Source organism: Eretmochelys imbricata, chromosome 2 (assembly GCF_965152235.1).
Source record: "Eretmochelys imbricata isolate rEreImb1 chromosome 2, rEreImb1.hap1, whole genome shotgun sequence".
NCBI lineage: Eukaryota > Metazoa > Chordata > Testudines > Cheloniidae > Eretmochelys > Eretmochelys imbricata.
Window position 1 is genome coordinate 190,512,759 of NC_135573.1, and position 16,064 is coordinate 190,528,822.

General features: G+C 43.5%; 2 protein-coding genes across 8 annotated transcripts in view; one reads left to right on the forward strand and one right to left on the reverse strand.

Moving 5' to 3' along the window:
* ACAD11 (acyl-CoA dehydrogenase family member 11) overlaps nt 1-16,064 on the forward strand; it is a 63,185-nt gene that overhangs the window by 32,805 nt on the left and 14,316 nt on the right. The gene's annotated exons all lie outside the window — the stretch shown is intronic.
* On the reverse strand, nt 1,778-6,341 carry ACKR4 (atypical chemokine receptor 4). Of its 4 annotated transcripts, none has more exons than XM_077811175.1 (3): nt 6,064-6,341; nt 4,029-4,117; nt 1,778-3,344 (listed from the first exon to the last, which is right to left on the reverse strand). In XM_077811175.1, the coding sequence occupies exon 3, from the start codon at nt 3,334-3,336 to the stop codon at nt 2,272-2,274; it is 1,065 nt and encodes a 354-aa protein (XP_077667301.1). In that variant the 5' UTR covers nt 3,337-3,344; nt 4,029-4,117; nt 6,064-6,341; the 3' UTR covers nt 1,778-2,271. The 4 variants fall into 4 exon arrangements, with proteins under 4 accessions (XP_077667301.1, XP_077667302.1, XP_077667300.1 ...); XM_077811176.1 differs by lacking the exon at nt 6,064-6,341 and adding an exon at nt 5,703-5,720; XM_077811174.1 differs by lacking the exon at nt 4,029-4,117 and having other exon boundaries at nt 6,064-6,339.

Below are 16,064 nucleotides of genomic sequence, written 5' to 3' on the forward strand. Positions count from 1 at the left end.
CAATGCATGTTAGTTTCACTAGGGTGAGGCTTTGAGTATAAATAAAGGTTGTTTTATTTATATGTTTTTAAAAAACTCTCAAAATTAGCTACTGGGCACAACACCAACTCCTCCGTTTTAGCATCTCCCCAGTAAAACTGACTGGCAGAATTGCCTTGCAGCAGCGCAGGTAATGGTTTAGTGTGTCTACACTGGAGGCCACAAAGCCGGCCTTTCATCTTTCGCCAACGTACATATCTACCTTCCTGCTCTCGTGAGCCCAATCTTTTCCCTGCTCTAGCTTCCTCATTTTTTGTTTTTTTTCCCCCTTCTTCCTAGGGCAGGGAGCTTACGTTGTAGCCAAATGACCAGCTACCTCGCCCTATGCTCACAGGATTTGCTGACTGATTAGCCACCTTCCTTAATTCAGGGGGTCTGTATTCATTACCTTATTTTCTGCATCAAATACATATGAATGTCTTGAGAGTGGTGTAACGTGGGGTGCGTAGCCAATTAGATCCACCTTTGTTACCAAAATCATCCTCTCAGTGAAATTCATGTAAACAGACTACAGAGAGTAGAAGGAAACTGAGTATTCTTTAAACATTTACATGTAACAATTAAATGGACAATTAAAAAAATTGTCTGCCTTCTAGCTATCACAGGCCAGTACTTTTAATCTCACTAATTCCTTCCCTAAGGACCATGACTGTATCCTCTCATGAACTATTGAGTATAAATATGCTCTTTCTTCAGCCAGTTATTTATACTCTGTGAGCTAAAGCTAGAGAGATTGGTGCCTGAAGTGCACCTGCAAAATATCCATAAATGCATGCAATACATTTACAAATCAAAACTAATTTTCTATAACACAGTATAGGGCTACATGTTCAAAATTAGGTCATAAGTGTCACTGATTGTTGCATCAGTTCCCAAAGCATTTTATAGAGGTCACAGGAAATGTGAATTGCCTTGCAGAAAATGACCAAAATGAGGCTCTGAGTAATCTCATACGAATATGGATTTAAAACCAAAGATTTGGCATGTGCCTATAATAGGAAAAAGGACTCATTGCAATCTAGTGCAGGCAGAATATAATTAAAAGGCATTCTGTGTTACAGAAAAGGAACTCTTTTAAACATGCCACACACATTTGGAATCATAAAACACTGGACCATAGCTTGCTATTTACTGCTGCTTCTGTGAAATACTAGAGATAAACTATTTCCTCATCTCAAGCCTCAAAGGCTATTTGTGAAGTGACAGCTGAGGAAAAACAGAGTTGCAATTTCAGACAAACATTTTAAATCAGTAGGAAGACCTGAAACAGTTTTGAGAAGCAACTCTGCAGGGTTACGTTTTAAAGGACTGAAGATTATTAACTGGGGCACAAAATTCAGTGTCATCGTGTGTGTGGTTTTCTTCCCCCCTTTTTACATGATAAGTGTATATTTGTTGTGATTAGCATACCAGTATGTAGTCCATTCACTCCTCATCTAATTAATGGCCTAGCGCTGTGACCCTTTAAATGGGGGGAGGGGCGCAAACTTTTTGGCCCGAGGGCCACATCAGGATTGCGAAACTGTATGGAGGGCCGGGTAGGGAAGGCTGTGCCTTCCCAAACAGCCCAACCCCCACCCCCTATCCACCCCTGCTCCTTATCCCCTGACCGTCCCCTCCCAAGATCCCACCCCCATCCAACCCCCCCTTCTCTCTGTCCCCTGACTGTCCTGACCCCTATCCAGCCCCCCAACCCCCCCGTTCCCCATCCCATAACCGCTCCCCCTAAAATCTCCGCCCCATCCAACCATCTCCTGTCCCCTGACTGTCCCCCAGGACCCCCTGCCCCTTATCCAACACCCCCGCCCCCTTACCATGCTGCTCAGAGTGGCAGGACTGGCAGCCAAGTCACCCAGCTGGAGCCAACTGCGCTGGTGGCGTGGCTGCAGGGGAGGGGGCACAGCAGGGGAGAGGCTGGGGGCTAGCCTCCCCAGCCAGGAGCTCAAGGGCCAAGCCGGATGGTCCTGCAGGCCGGATGTGGCCTGCAGGTTGTAGTTTGCCCACCTCTGCTTTAAATCCCACTTTTTTCCATTACCTTTACTATATGGTTTTTGGTCTTATTCTATTTTGAACTGCTTTGCAACATCTTGGCTGGTTCATGTGCCAGAACATCACTTCAGATTTGACTTGCAGAGTAACATGGATGTTAAGTTTCATCAAAGAGGAAATAGCTCTGAGATGTATTATAATTGTTCCCTTCTGTTACACTGAGTAGAGAGGGTGCTACAGCTGCTATATTGTAAAGCTACTTGTTTCTTCTGTGTGGCCGTCAAAATTCATAGAAATCTCTTCAGTTGGTATATTGCGACTTCTCCTCCAATGTCCAAAATTTTTTGCTATTTTCATAATGTGCATTTTAAGAGAGTTTCCCATAAGGACGTACAAGATTGGATTCAGGCAGCTGTGAAATAAGGCTATACTCTTAGTTATTTGGAGGGCAACATCTATGGTTTTACTCATGTCACAGTCTGTAATCAGCAAGTAGATGACGTCTATGGCTCGCCAGAACTTGACTACATTGTAAGGCAGCTGAGTGACAATGAAAACAGCCACTACTGTCAGCAGAACTTTGAGGGGCCTAGATTTTTGAACATTTGGAGACCTCAAGAGTGCTCTGGCAATAGCTGAGTAGCAGGTCAGCATGACGAGGAAGGGTAACACAAACACTAGCATGACTTCCAGGATTTGAATGGTTGCTTTAAGGAGTGTTCCCAAATCCATTGGAAATACAGGAAAGCATCCATACCGGTCACTGTTTTTCTTGACTGTGTTAAAAATCAGTTCAGGAATGCTCAACAAAATGGCAACCAACCAGACACCGATACAGGTTACGCTGCATTGCTTTCCACTTCTATGGTGACTTTGGGTTTTGGAAATGGCATTATATCTATCCACACTGATACAAGCCAGAAACTGCATGCTAGAGCTGAAGTTCATGGTGTATAGAGCAGAAGTGACCTTGCACATGATGTTTCCAAGCACCCATCCAAGGACTGCATTTGCAGCCCAGAAAGGGAGGGTGAATAGCAGTAACAGATCAGCAATTGCCAAGTTGATGATATAAACATCTGTCTTAGTCTTTGGTTTCTTGCAGTAGGCATAGATTGCCACCACTAATGAATTTCCTGCAATTCCCACAATGAAAGCCAGTGAATAAAACACAGGTAGGAACAACTTAGTGAAATTTCTCACCTCCTCTTTTTCACAAAGCATTTCATACTGAGTATAGTCAAAGGTGAAGTTTGATTCACTGTTGTCCTCATAATAGTCCATTGAGGTATTTTCACCCTGCTCCATGGCAAAAGCTACAAGACAAAAAACAAATCCAAGTTGATTGCATGTTTAAAGATTGTCAGTGGGCCCTAGAACACGTTAGGGTTTGTATAAAGATCTAAACTAAATACAAGTAAAAACTAATACTATGAATATATTTGAAAATAGTAAGATACTACCCCAAACAAGCAACAGAGCTACAGCTCCTAGGGGCAGGGAACCGTGTCTTCCTATCTGTTTATAGAGCACCTAGCACATCTGAGCAAATCAATCCTGGCTGGAGAGTTAGGGTGCTATCACAATACATACACTGAGAAGGAGAGCTACCTGTTTGAAACCGAGGCAGACCTTGCTAAGGGGTGCCTGCAGTTGTATATTTCAGCAGGGGTGTGAGTGTGTGTGTGAGACTTGCCAGGTGCAAGTCAGCTGCTTATGGGAGGTGGCTGCTTAAAAACAGTAGAGCAGAATTGGTTCCAGTTCTGGCCATATTGAGTTCATTGGTGCTCTGCATGAGTGCAGGGTCCACCTACACGGATCTGTTTGTAGAATTGATAGTCTGGGTATGTCTCCACAGCAAAACCTAGCCTACCCAAGTTTGCTTGAATCCAGCGAATGCACATAACAATAACAGTGAGGACAGTGCAATGCAGGCTTCAGAACAGGCTCGCAAACAGAGTACGTATGCAGGGCTGCACTGTCTTTACTACTATCGTTACCTGTGCCAGATGTATTCAAGCTTGCTTGAGTAGGCTAGTCGTTGCACAGCTTTTGCTGTGGAGACGTACCCTCTGAGGCAGTCTCAGTCCTGAGGAAAGAAAGGAAGCCACCTATTAGTTTTCCCAGTAAACTATGCACAGACAGTTTTGTATCTAGTGAGAATTTTTAAAAGTCAGCAAAATTGTTCAAAACCAAAAACTTCAGTAAATTTCAAAGAGTTATGCTGACAGATTTACTTAATGATTAAGTACAAGTACATGCTATAAATAGTCTCATCATGAGACTTTCTTATTGCCCTTTAATCCTAAAGTTTAGGAGATACCATCTCCAGTTTGCATCTTGTAGACAAATCACTTATTACATTTTCCCTGTATCCCATTCCCAGTTCCTATACCTATACAGAATTACTCACTTGTTGAAATTCTATCTAACGTAAATAGAGACTGCAAGATCCTGTAATGGCCCATTATCTGGAAATAAACTGGACTAATGCTAGCCAAGAGCAGAAATTTGCTAAATAGAGCAAACATATTTTCTCTGGTACAATGTTTCAGAATATTAGTGTTAAACTTATTGAAAACAGATGCTAAACTGATATCTGGCCAGTGGGGTTTTTGAAACTTGAAAAAACACACAAAACTTTGGCTGTCCTTATAGAAAACATCTGCCAAATCCTTACTCAGAATATTTATCTGAAAATCTTTTAAAAATATCTTTTCTGAAAATAAAAGTTAAATTGTTGTTAATGTCATGTGCAAGGTCTGAGTGTGTGATTAATCAAGTTGGAAACTTGAATTTTAAAAAAATTGATAAATGTTAACATTTTCATTTGATACTTGAATCCAAAAATTGTTTCCCTGCCTGGTCCTGAAACTGCTCTCAAATTAATAAATGCTGGTTATTTAATATTGATGTTTTGGTTAGTTGGTTTTGTTTTTAATCCTTAATCTCTGTGAAATGTTGGCTGAAAAAAATTCCAACAGATTTCCTATTCTGGACTTAAAATGAGAATTAGGTTTTTTTTATACGTCTGTCATCTGGTATTACTGTGTAGTTAAGTATACAGTATAGAAGATAAAGTGATTCTATTCATTTTTATTTTGTTTGACAAAAGACAGATACTACTATATATATTCTACCACTGGTAGTTTCTATCTATCAGATGTTTGAACAACACTAATATTTTTGCAATTACATAGCGCGTTCATTGGAAGAATTCAAAGGTAGGAATTAGTATTTCCATTTTACCAAAAAGGAAATGGAGGTCCGGGAGATTAAGGTACTTGCTCAAGATTAGACAGCAAATTTGAAATATTATCTAGGTTTCCTGACTCCATGCTCTAAACATTAGAGCTCATCTGGAAATAATTAATCGAAGAGGATTATTAGCAGATTTTCTTGAGGGCTAATAAAAAGGGAATTTAAACAGTTCCAGGAAAACTGACATTTTTGTTAATGCATCATAAAGCAGGGAGGCTTGTAGGGGAGCATGTTCAGATAGCTGATATAGTTCTGTGTTAAATAATTGCTTGATGCTGCACGGTGGCTGTTTGTCCCTAAAACGAATATTTCTTATTCTTGAGCAACGTTCCTATTCATAGACATGCATTTTTTCTAGTATGAATACTAATATACTAATTTGCACATCCTATAAAAATGATTACAGAAGTTACCTTTTTGGTATGAATTCAGTATTACTCTGCATGTGTGGGTAGGCAGCACTCTGTACGGGTTTTGTGCTCACCACTACGATTAACTATGCATAGTGAGAAATGTACAGATTTTTCCTTCTTCCCTCCCCCCCGGATTTGACATTACTGTACCACATGGGCAGAAATCTATCCCTAATTAATAGCACGACTTTCAGAATTGGAGTTGATTACTTGGCTCAGTGAAATCCTTATACTCTGTAAAAGAAACTTCAATAACATCCACCAAGAGGAAACTCTCCAGTCCTTCTAGCTACAAATAGGCTCAGTATTACACTTCATGTACAGCTAAGTAAATACTAAAATTTAAATAAAGAGAACTGACCTGTTTTTTTGTCGGCAAGCTGGTAGGAGAAGCTGAAGTTTGGAAGTTCCACAGTGGAATGTTCAGTTCTGGTGTGACTCACCCTGATCTTTTTCGTCCTCTTTCCTGCACCGCACCCTTAAAGTGAACCCAACTGTACTTTCATTTTAATTTTCCTGTAAAAATCCTGCTTTCCTGGAAGCCAGTTGTCACTTGTGAGCTTGAGTAACAAGTTTGCTACTTATGTGCATGTTTAAACCAGAACAGCAGAGTTCTCTGGAGAATCAGCTAGTGGCATTCAACTCTTGTTTAGGTATGATTCCCTAAAAGGGATAGGTAAACATTTTGAATCTTTACTGCAATACACTAGAACAAAAATAATGTTTTTGAAGCATCCCCTCTGTGATATATTGTGTACAAAATTAATAACAAACTTAACAACAACTCACTCTCTTAAAATGTGAAAAATAAAAACAGGTTCATTACAAGGGGAACCTTTTGGTGAGGTTAACAATGTTAACAATGGTAGTGCTGCACCTTATTTGGCTGTCTACAATATTTCACATACAAATGTGAATGTTTCCAGTGGGTCCCCACTTCTACAATTTATTAAGGGATAGTAGGGGATCTTTTATTGGTTCTTTCAGTTTGGCCGTGTGCAAGATGAAATAAAGCCAGAAGGCTGGTGTGCAAATAGTGGAAAAGCCAGTGATATGTTTATCTGCCAGGACTGAGGAAGAATTCTCAGGCCCTGATGGGCAATGGATGAGGCCCTGAATGAGGCTGGAGCATTATTATTATTTAATTATTTCTCCAGGGTCTGAGATGACCTGGGCACTTGCCAGAAACATAAGCTGATAATGTCCTTGCCCAGAAATGTTTATAATCTAATTTAATCGTGACCCCACAAGTAATGTATCAGTTAACAATAGTGAGAGAGAGAGGCAGATTTATTTAGTTAGGAGGTCATGTGCAGTGTTTTGATCATCAACATTATGGCAGAGTGTCTATTCTCAAGAAGTTACAAAACAGGAGAGTCTTGCCCAGATTAGCTCATCTGGCCAACCTCATGACAGTGATGCTGCTCTTCTGTGTGTATACAACATCAGCAGCCTCCCACACACTTGAACAGATTTTATTCTGCCCTGTCATTTTGTATCCTGTAGCAGTTCAATATTTTACAGTAAATGGCATACAGGATGCCAGACAGAGAAAGCAGTAAGCAGGCCAAGGCTTTGCTTTTTGGTACAATGGATAATTAGTAGCACTTGCCATGTTCTGCCTGTGCTGATATCTGTGTAATGTGTATTATAGGTTCCATCTTGCAAAATGGAAGGCTAGAGCCAGGTGTAGCAAACATTGTTTCAAGTCCTTTTTACCTGATTTGTACTGCATAGAAAGAAAAATAGGAGGGGAGTGGAATTTCCAACTTTCAGAGAGTCCTGCTATAACAACACGTTGCTTGTCTATAGTGCCTTTCATCTGAGACATCAAAGCACTTCACTCACATAGTCTAAGAAGGAGGAGATTTTTTTAAAGGCACTTAGGTGCCTAACTCTGGTTGACTTTCAGCACAACCGCTTCAGACAAGGAATGCCGTTGTTTATGGGCCTGATCCAAATCCCCCTTGAAATCACTCGGAGTGTCTCAGATCAGAGCCTAAGAGTCCACAATACCACTAGACTGGGGATGTTTAGTCTACGGAAGAGAAGAGTGAGGGGGGATTTGATAGCTGCTTTCAACTCCTGAAAGGTGGTTCCAAAGAGGATGGATCTAGACTATTCTCAGTGGTAGCGGATGACAGGACAAGGAGTAATGGTCTCAAGTTGCAGTGAGGGAGATTTAGGTTGGATATTAGGAAAAACTTTTTCACTAGGAGGGTGGTGAAACACTGGAATGCATTACCTAGGGAGGTGGTGGAATCTCCTTCCTTAGAAGTTTTTAAGGTCAGGCTTGACAAAGCCCTGGCTGGGATGATTTAATTGGGGATCGGTCCTGCTTTGAGCAGGGGGTTGGACTAGATGACCTCCTGAGGTCCCTTCCAACCCTGATATTCTATGATTCTAGACAACCAGATTAGGACTGGGAAAGAAAACTGCCATGTCCATTTGAAACTGCAAGGAGAAGATAGCAATGAGAGTTGACATTTAGCTAAAATGGTATTGTTAGCAATGTTACTGGCCAATAGGCAGACTCTGGAAAAATCTTAATTTGACAGACTATGCGTCTGACTTCGCAAAAGGTGGAAGCTGGAGTTCCATCATGCTTAAACTCTTCAGACTCGGCTTTGGAAGACCATGGGGTAGGGCCCCTTTCCCAGACGGGTGGGAAAGTATAATACCATGGTAGCATAGTCTAATACAACCTTTAGGGTATGTCCACACTACGAAATTGGGTCGAATTTATAGAAGTCGGTTTTGTACAAAGCGGTTTTATACAGTTGATTGCGTGTGTCCCCACACAAGTGCTCTAAGTGCATGGAGTGTGTCCACAGTATCGAGGCAACCGTCGACGTCCGGAGCGTTGCACCGTGGGTTGCTATCCCACAGTTCCCGCAGTCTCCGCCGCCCCTCTGAATTCTGGATAGAAATCCCAGTGCCTGATGGGGCTAAAACATTGTCGCGGGTGGTTCTGGGTACATATCGTCAGGCCCCCGTTCCCTCCCTCCCTCCATGAAAGCAGGGGCAGACAATCGTTGTGCGCCTTTTTTCTTGAGTTACCCGTGCAGACGCCATACCACAGCAAGCATGGAACCCGCTCAGCAAACAGTCACCGTATGTCTCCTGGGTGCTGGCAGACGTGATACGGCATTGCTACGCAGCAGCAGTTAATTGCCTTTTGGCAGCAGACATTGCAGTGTGACTGGTAGCCGTCATCGACATAGTCCTGGGTGCTCTTTTAATCGGGCGCCTGGGCAAACATGGGAGTGACTCAGCCAGATCATTTCCCTTTTAAGTTTTTTGTCTCGTGGCGATTCAGTCCTACCGGCAGTGCACTGTCTTTTAACCTCCAGCCAGTAGAAGATGATGGCTAGTCATCATACTGCACCATCTTCTGCCGAGCACCCAGGAGATGATGACGGCTAGCGGTCGTACTGCACAGTCTGCTGCCAGCAAGAAACACAGAGATAAAGAACAGATGTTGTTTGAATGCCAGCAAACATACACTGCAATGCTTTGTTGTACAATGATTCCCAAGTACGTGCTACTGGCCTGGTGTGGTAAAGTGTCCTACCATGGTGGGTGGAATAAGGCTGCCCTTCCCAGAAACCTTTTGCAAAGGCTTTGGGAGTACATCCAGGAGAGCTGCAAATGCCAGGGCAAATAATCATTAAACATGCTTGCTTTTAAACCATGTATAGTATTTTAAAAGGTACACTCACCAAAGGTCCCTTCTCTGCCTGGCAGGTCCGGGAGGCAGCCTTGGGTGGGTCCGGGGGGGACTGCTTCCAGGTCCAGGGTGAGAAACAGTTCCTGGCTGTCAGGAAAACCGGTTTCTCCGCTTGCTTGCTGTGAGCTATCTACAACTTCATCATCATCATCCTCGTCCCCAAAACCTGCTTCTGTGTTGCCTCCATCTCCATTGAAGGAGTTAAACAAAACGGCTGGGGTTGTGGTGGCTGAACCCCCTAAAATGGCATGCAGCTCATCATAGAAGCGGCATGTTTGGGGCTCTGACCTGGAGCGGCCGTTTGCCTCTCTGGTTTTCTGGTAGGCTTGCCTCAGCTCCTTAAGTTTCACGCGGCATTGCTTCGGGTCCCTGTTATGGCCTCTGTCCTTCATGCCCTGGGAGATTTTGACAAATGTTTTGGCATTTTGAAAACTGGAACGGAGTTCTGATAGCACGGATTCCTCTCCCCATACAGCGATCAGATCCCGTACCTCCCGTTCGGTCCATGCTGGAGCTCTTCTGCGATTCTGGGACTCCGTCATGGTCACCTCTGCTGATGAGCTCTGGCCAGCGTGGCAAGCTGCAGGTGGCCATGCAAACAGGAAATTGAAATTCAAATGTTCGCGGGCCTTTTCCTGTCTACCTGGCCAGTGCATCTGAGTTGAGAGTGCTGTCCAGAGCGGTCACAATAGAGCAGTCTGGGATAGCTCCCGGAGGCCAATGCCATCTAATTGCGTCCACAGTACCCCAAATTCGACCCGGCAAGGCCGATTTAAGCGCTAATCCACTTGTCAGAGTTGGATTAAGGAAATCAATTTTAAGAGCCCTTTAAGTCGAAAAAAAGGGCTTCATCGTGTGGATGGGTGCAGGTTTACATCGATTTAACACTGCTAAATTCGACCTAATCTCCTAGTGTAGACCAGGGCTTAGGGTTTAAAAAGCAGTAGGGCACTTTAAAATAAATAAGGGTGGTGGGCTTTTAAGGAGCGGAGTAAACTTTTTAAAATGATACTGAACTTTGTTTAGCTTACTGAGTGTGACCGGATGTTTTTGGCTAAGCATAATTTATTCATGTTTCAAGATACATAAGCAGTGCCCACGCAGAGCGCTTGTTGCCTTTGCTAAAAAGCTGAACGTGCAGCTGCATCAAAAATAAAGCCAGCAGCCACTCCTTGTCTCCAAAACGTAACCAACCACAATAAATCAAGCCCAACCAGCACTACATCCCCCATATATGCTAGCCCTACTTATGCTCCATGCGTCCTAAAAACCTGGGGAAATAGTTCAGCCTTGCAACACGACCTAAAGATTAACAAATTTGGGCTATTTTGAAACAGGAGGTGAGAGGAGCAGGTTCCAGCATTCAGGACCCTTCAATGAGAACAGCTTGCTTTCTTACTCTTACAAGCTGCAGCTCAGATGCCTCTGCTGACTCCACATGGCAGGGTGGCACAGGGAAGGAGGTACTCTCTCAAACATGCAAATCAAAAGGCAGGATAAATCAAAACCAACATCTTAAGTCCACCTGAAAATCAGTAGACAGCCAGGGCAGTTCCAGAGCACTGATGGCATCTGTTTGGGGCAGCAAACTGTTTAATAAGGGAGCTGCCACATTCTGCACCAATTTCAGTTTCGGGGTTGAATTCAGACATGCCAAACCCGTGAAAAAAAAATGCAGAAAGTGGGCTTGTTTTTGGCTTAATTGGCTTCTGAGTTGCTTGTTGGCTAGTTTTAGGCTTTTAGGTTGTTTTGTTTGTTGTAGCTTGTTGCTGCTTTTTTTTTTTTTTGATCGGCTCCCGGCAAGCAGGGACAACGGGGGGAGAGAGTTAGGGGTGCACAGCAGGCCCACCACAGTCCCAGACTGCAAACTGGGGGGAATCTACTCACACAGAGTGTCGGGGTTCTTAAGGATTGGCTTGTTTTGGCCTTGTTTTGAAATGGGATTAGCTTGATTTTTGGCTTATTGTGAAAGTCAAGGTGCTTATTTACTGCGTGAAAGTTGGCAACTGTAGTTGAATTATAGCTGATCCAAGTTTGTGTGTGTGTTTCCTAACACTGGATTAGTGCATCACTTTTTTGTTTGTTTTCTTTGATAGCCCCAGAGAGGAGGTGGTGTTTTTCTGTTGTTAATTTTATCCCTCTTGTTTTACTTGACCTTTAGAAAGATCAGAAATGCCTATTCTCTCCTGGTTTTGCTGGGGAGCTACTGGGACATGTTTAGTCTGAGCTCTATCACCTTAACTGGAAAAGGGAACTGAAGCTTTACAAATGCTGGCTTTTTGTAAAATGGTGTTTTAGTCATTGAAGTTAAACAGGTGGACAGAGTTTTAAAGAGGCAGACTAAAAATCCCTCCCCTCCCAATTGCTCAGCTTTCATTCTCTTGTGATGTTCCCTCTTCACGGGGTGGGGGGGAGGAGGGGAAAACAAGCAGGTTGTGTTTTTGTTTTTCTTTAAACAAACATACATTCTGGCCTTCTTTATATATCATGAAGAAGCAAAAGAAGGCACAAGCCCAATGTGTTTTGTGCCTTTGCAGACCTCCCACAAAGGGTAGGACCAGATCCAGTATATTGCAATAATCTACTCTTGAGATGACGTAGGCACAGATCACAGTAGCAAGGCCCATAACTGAAGGAAACTATCACAAAATCATTGCCAGATCAGGGGGAAGGGGTGAAAACTTTCTTGAAACTAACAGCACTTGGGGCTCCGACACCACGCCCAGATTGTGAGCTCTAGCTACATATAATTGGCAACCACCCCCAGGAACAACAGAATAATTTTCACTGTGGCTTCTGATTGCTTCTCCCTCCAGCCGCCCCCACCCCCCATACAACCTATTCAGCATTACTTTGTACTTATCTGGTTTGAGCTTTGAGCTGTTAGCTCTCATCCATGCTCCAATCTCCCCCAAACACTGAATCAGGCATTCATCAGCAGTGGCTGGGTGGGATGAGATAAAAATATAGAGTTGGGTGTCAACAGCTTATCGAAAGCACCACAGCCCATGCTTCCTCACTAACCCTCTTATTGGCTAGCCCTGGCTACATATTGAACAAGAGGGGACACAGGATGGAACACAGTGGAACTCCACATGACAGCACTTTTAGGAGGAAGAGCTATCACCCAACACCACCCTCTCAGCCGGTCACCCAAGAGCAGCTCTGCCCACTCTAGCTACTGAATCATAGAATAACAGAGTTGGAAGGGACCTCTGGAGGCCATCTAGTCCAACCCCCTGCCCAGAGCAGGACCAATCCCAACTAAATCATCCCAGCCAGGGCTTTGTCAAGCCTGACCTTAAAAACTTCTAAGGAAGGGGATTCCACCACCACCCTAGGTAACGCATTCCAGTGTTTCACCACCCTCCCAGTGAAAACGTTTTTCCTAATATCCAACCTAAATCTCCCCCACTGCAACTTGAGACCATTACTCCTTGTCCTGTCATCTGCTATCACTGAGAACAGTCTAGATCCATCCTCTTTGGATCCACCTTTCAGGTAGTTAAAAGCAGCTATCAAATCCCCCCTCATTCTTCTCTTCCGTAGACTAAACAATCCCAGTTCCCTCAGCCTCTCCTCATAAGTCATGTGTTCCAGACCCCTCATCATTTTTGTTGCCCTTCGCTGGACCCTCTCCAATTTATCCACATCCTTCTTGTAATGTGGGGCCCAAAACTGGACACAGTACTCCAGATGAGGCCTCACCAGCGTCGAATAGAGGGGGACGATCACGTCCCTTGATCTGCTGGCAATGCCCCTACTTATACACCCCAAAATGCCATTGGCCTTTTTGGCAACAAGGGCACACTGTTGACTCATATCCAGCTTCTCGTCCACTGTCACCCCTAGGTCCTTCTCTGCAGAACTGCTGCCTAGCCATTCGGCCCCTAGTCTGTAGCGGTGCATTGGATTCTTCCGTCCTAAGTGCAGGACTCTGCACTTGTCCTTGTTGAACCTCATCAGATTTCTTTTGGCCCAATCCTCCAATTTGTATAGGTCCCTCTGTATCGTATCCCTACCCTCCAGTGTATCTACCACTCCTCCCAGTTTAGTGTCATCCGCAAACTTGCTGAGGGTGCAATCCACACCATCCTCCAGATCATTTATGAAGATATTGAACAAAACCGGCCCCAGAACCGACCCTTGGGGCACTCCGCTAGATACCGGCTGCCAACTAGACACGGAGACATTGATCGCTACTCGTTGAACCCGACAATCTAGCCAACTTTCTACCCACCTTGTAGTGCATCCATCCAGCCCATACTTCTTTAACTTGCTGACAAGAATACTGTGGGAGACCGTGTCAAAAGCTTTGCTAAAGTCAAGGAATAACACGTCCACTGCTTTCCCTTCATCCACAGAACCAGTTATCTCATCATAGAAGGCAATTAGATTAGTCAGGCATGACTTTCCCTTGGTGAATCCATGCTGACTGTTCCTGATCACTTTCCTCTCGTCTAAGTGCTTCAGAATTGATTCCTTGTGGACATGCTCCATGATTTTTCCGGGGACTGAGGTGAGGCTGACTAGCCTGTAGTTCCCAGGATCCTCCTCCTTCCCTTTTTTAAAGATTGGCACTACATTAGCCTTTTTCTAGCCTTTTACTGCCAACAGGACTGTCAATAACACCTTTTCATCAATGGCCTTGAAGGTAGCCAATAGATCAATAAATATCAGCACGGACACACAATCTTTGTTAGCAGGAGAAGGTAATGTAGGAAGTCCACAGTGCAGTCTGTGGCATATTTGGGTCTGTACCCACAGCAACAAGGGTCAAGGATATTCTGGGCATCTAAGTACTCAGACTTGGTTTGCCCTAACCTTCTCTATAATCTGAACCCAGAAGGAAAGAGTAGATGCTGGACAATACGTAACCAGATTGTAAGTATGAAGCTTTGGCTTCTAGAGCAAGGGTCTCACAGATACTTCCTTAAGAGAAGCTGGTACGTATGCTCTCTTAAGGGAAGAATTGATACTCTTCATCAGCAATGGACTCATTTTATGTCTGTTTTAAGTGCAATTGAGTAAAAGTAGATAATTCTGAACATGTATTTCTTTAGTTTGGAACCACACACAGGGAATTTAGGATGACAGAAAATATAGTGTTGACCATGATCAGCTAACACGTTTTTAAATACCTTCATCTCTGTTCTATGTAAGGTGCCCCATAGTGTTTAAAAACATGTTCGTTAACAAGTGGCTAACCAGACCTCATTGTCCAAGTCTAGACAGAGTTATAGTCTAAACGTTCTGGCCAACTTCCGAAGAAATAAAAATGACAGCTAATTAAAATTTGGCTAATATACATATTGAAATGTACTTGCAGTCAGCCTTCTAAGTCTGCTGTTCCCATTTGTTGAACATTGGGTTTCCTGCACTCTTACTATTAATTCCTGCCAAAATGGCAGTCCCCGCTTCTTTGAGTTCTGTTTTTACTTAATAAAATATAATAAATACCAAATTGGTTTGTAAACCAGATTGAATTCTGGACTTTCAGACGCACAGGAGTCTTCTTTTAATCTCGCCCTGGAACAGAGATCTCTCTCCGATTCCTTACAGTTCTTTTCTAGGATAGAAAAAAACCCCTATGGTTATCAGACCTTCAAACTTTTGAGGGTGGGGAAAAACTGGAAAGCCACTTTTCCCTCTTTCCATGAGGAATGGGAAACTCTGCTTATGTGACTCAGACGTAAGGACAGCAGAGACCATCATGATCCTCTCGTCTGGCTTCCTGTGCACTGCAGGCCATGGAACCTTACCCACTCACTCCTATAATAAACACACAATATCTGGCTAAGAAACTGAAGTCCTCACATCATAACTTACAGACTTCAGAAGTTACAGAAAAGCCATGATTTACTCTCGTTCAAACCAGCAAGTGACCCATGCCCCATGCTGCAGAGGAAGGTGAAAAAGGCCCAGGGTCTCTGCCAGTGTGACCTGGGCAAAAGTTCCTTCCTGACCCCAAATATGGTGATCCGTTAGACCCTGAGCCTGTCAGCAAGACTCATCATTGAGACGTGATAAAGAATTCACTGTAGTAACTCAGAGCCCTCCCCATCTAGTGTCCCATCACCGGCTACTAGAGATATTTTCTACTAGCTGTTGCAGATGGGCCACATGTCACTGTAGGCAATCCCTTCATACTGTCCCTCCATAAACTTACCAAGATCAATCTTGAAGCCAATTAGGTTTTTTGCCCCCACTGCTCCCCTTAGAAGGCTGTTCCAGAACTTCACTCCTCTGATGGTTAGAAACGTTTGTCTAATTTCATGCCCAAATTTGTTGATGGCCAGTTTATAGCCATTTGTTCTTGTGCCACTATTGGCTCTTAACTTGAATGACTCCTCTCCGTTCTCATAGACATCCTGTGATTGACCAGTACATCCAGGTCTTTCTCCTACTCTGTTGCTTCCACCTGATATGTCCCTAGCTTATAGCAAAAATTCTTGTTGTTAGTCCCTAAGTGGATGACCTTGCACGTTGCACTGTTGAATTTCATCCCATTTCTATTACTCTAGGTTTCAAGGTCATCCAGATCTTCTTGTATGATGATCCAGTCCTCCTCTATATTGGCAATATCTCCCAACTTTTGGTCATCCTCAAATTTTATTAGCACCCTTTCACTT

What these genes read in the sequence shown, in the direction of transcription:
- ACKR4 (XM_077811175.1), bottom strand. Translation starts at nt 3,336, where the DNA reads ATGGAGCAGGGTGAAAATACCTCAATGGACTATTATGAGGACAACAGT.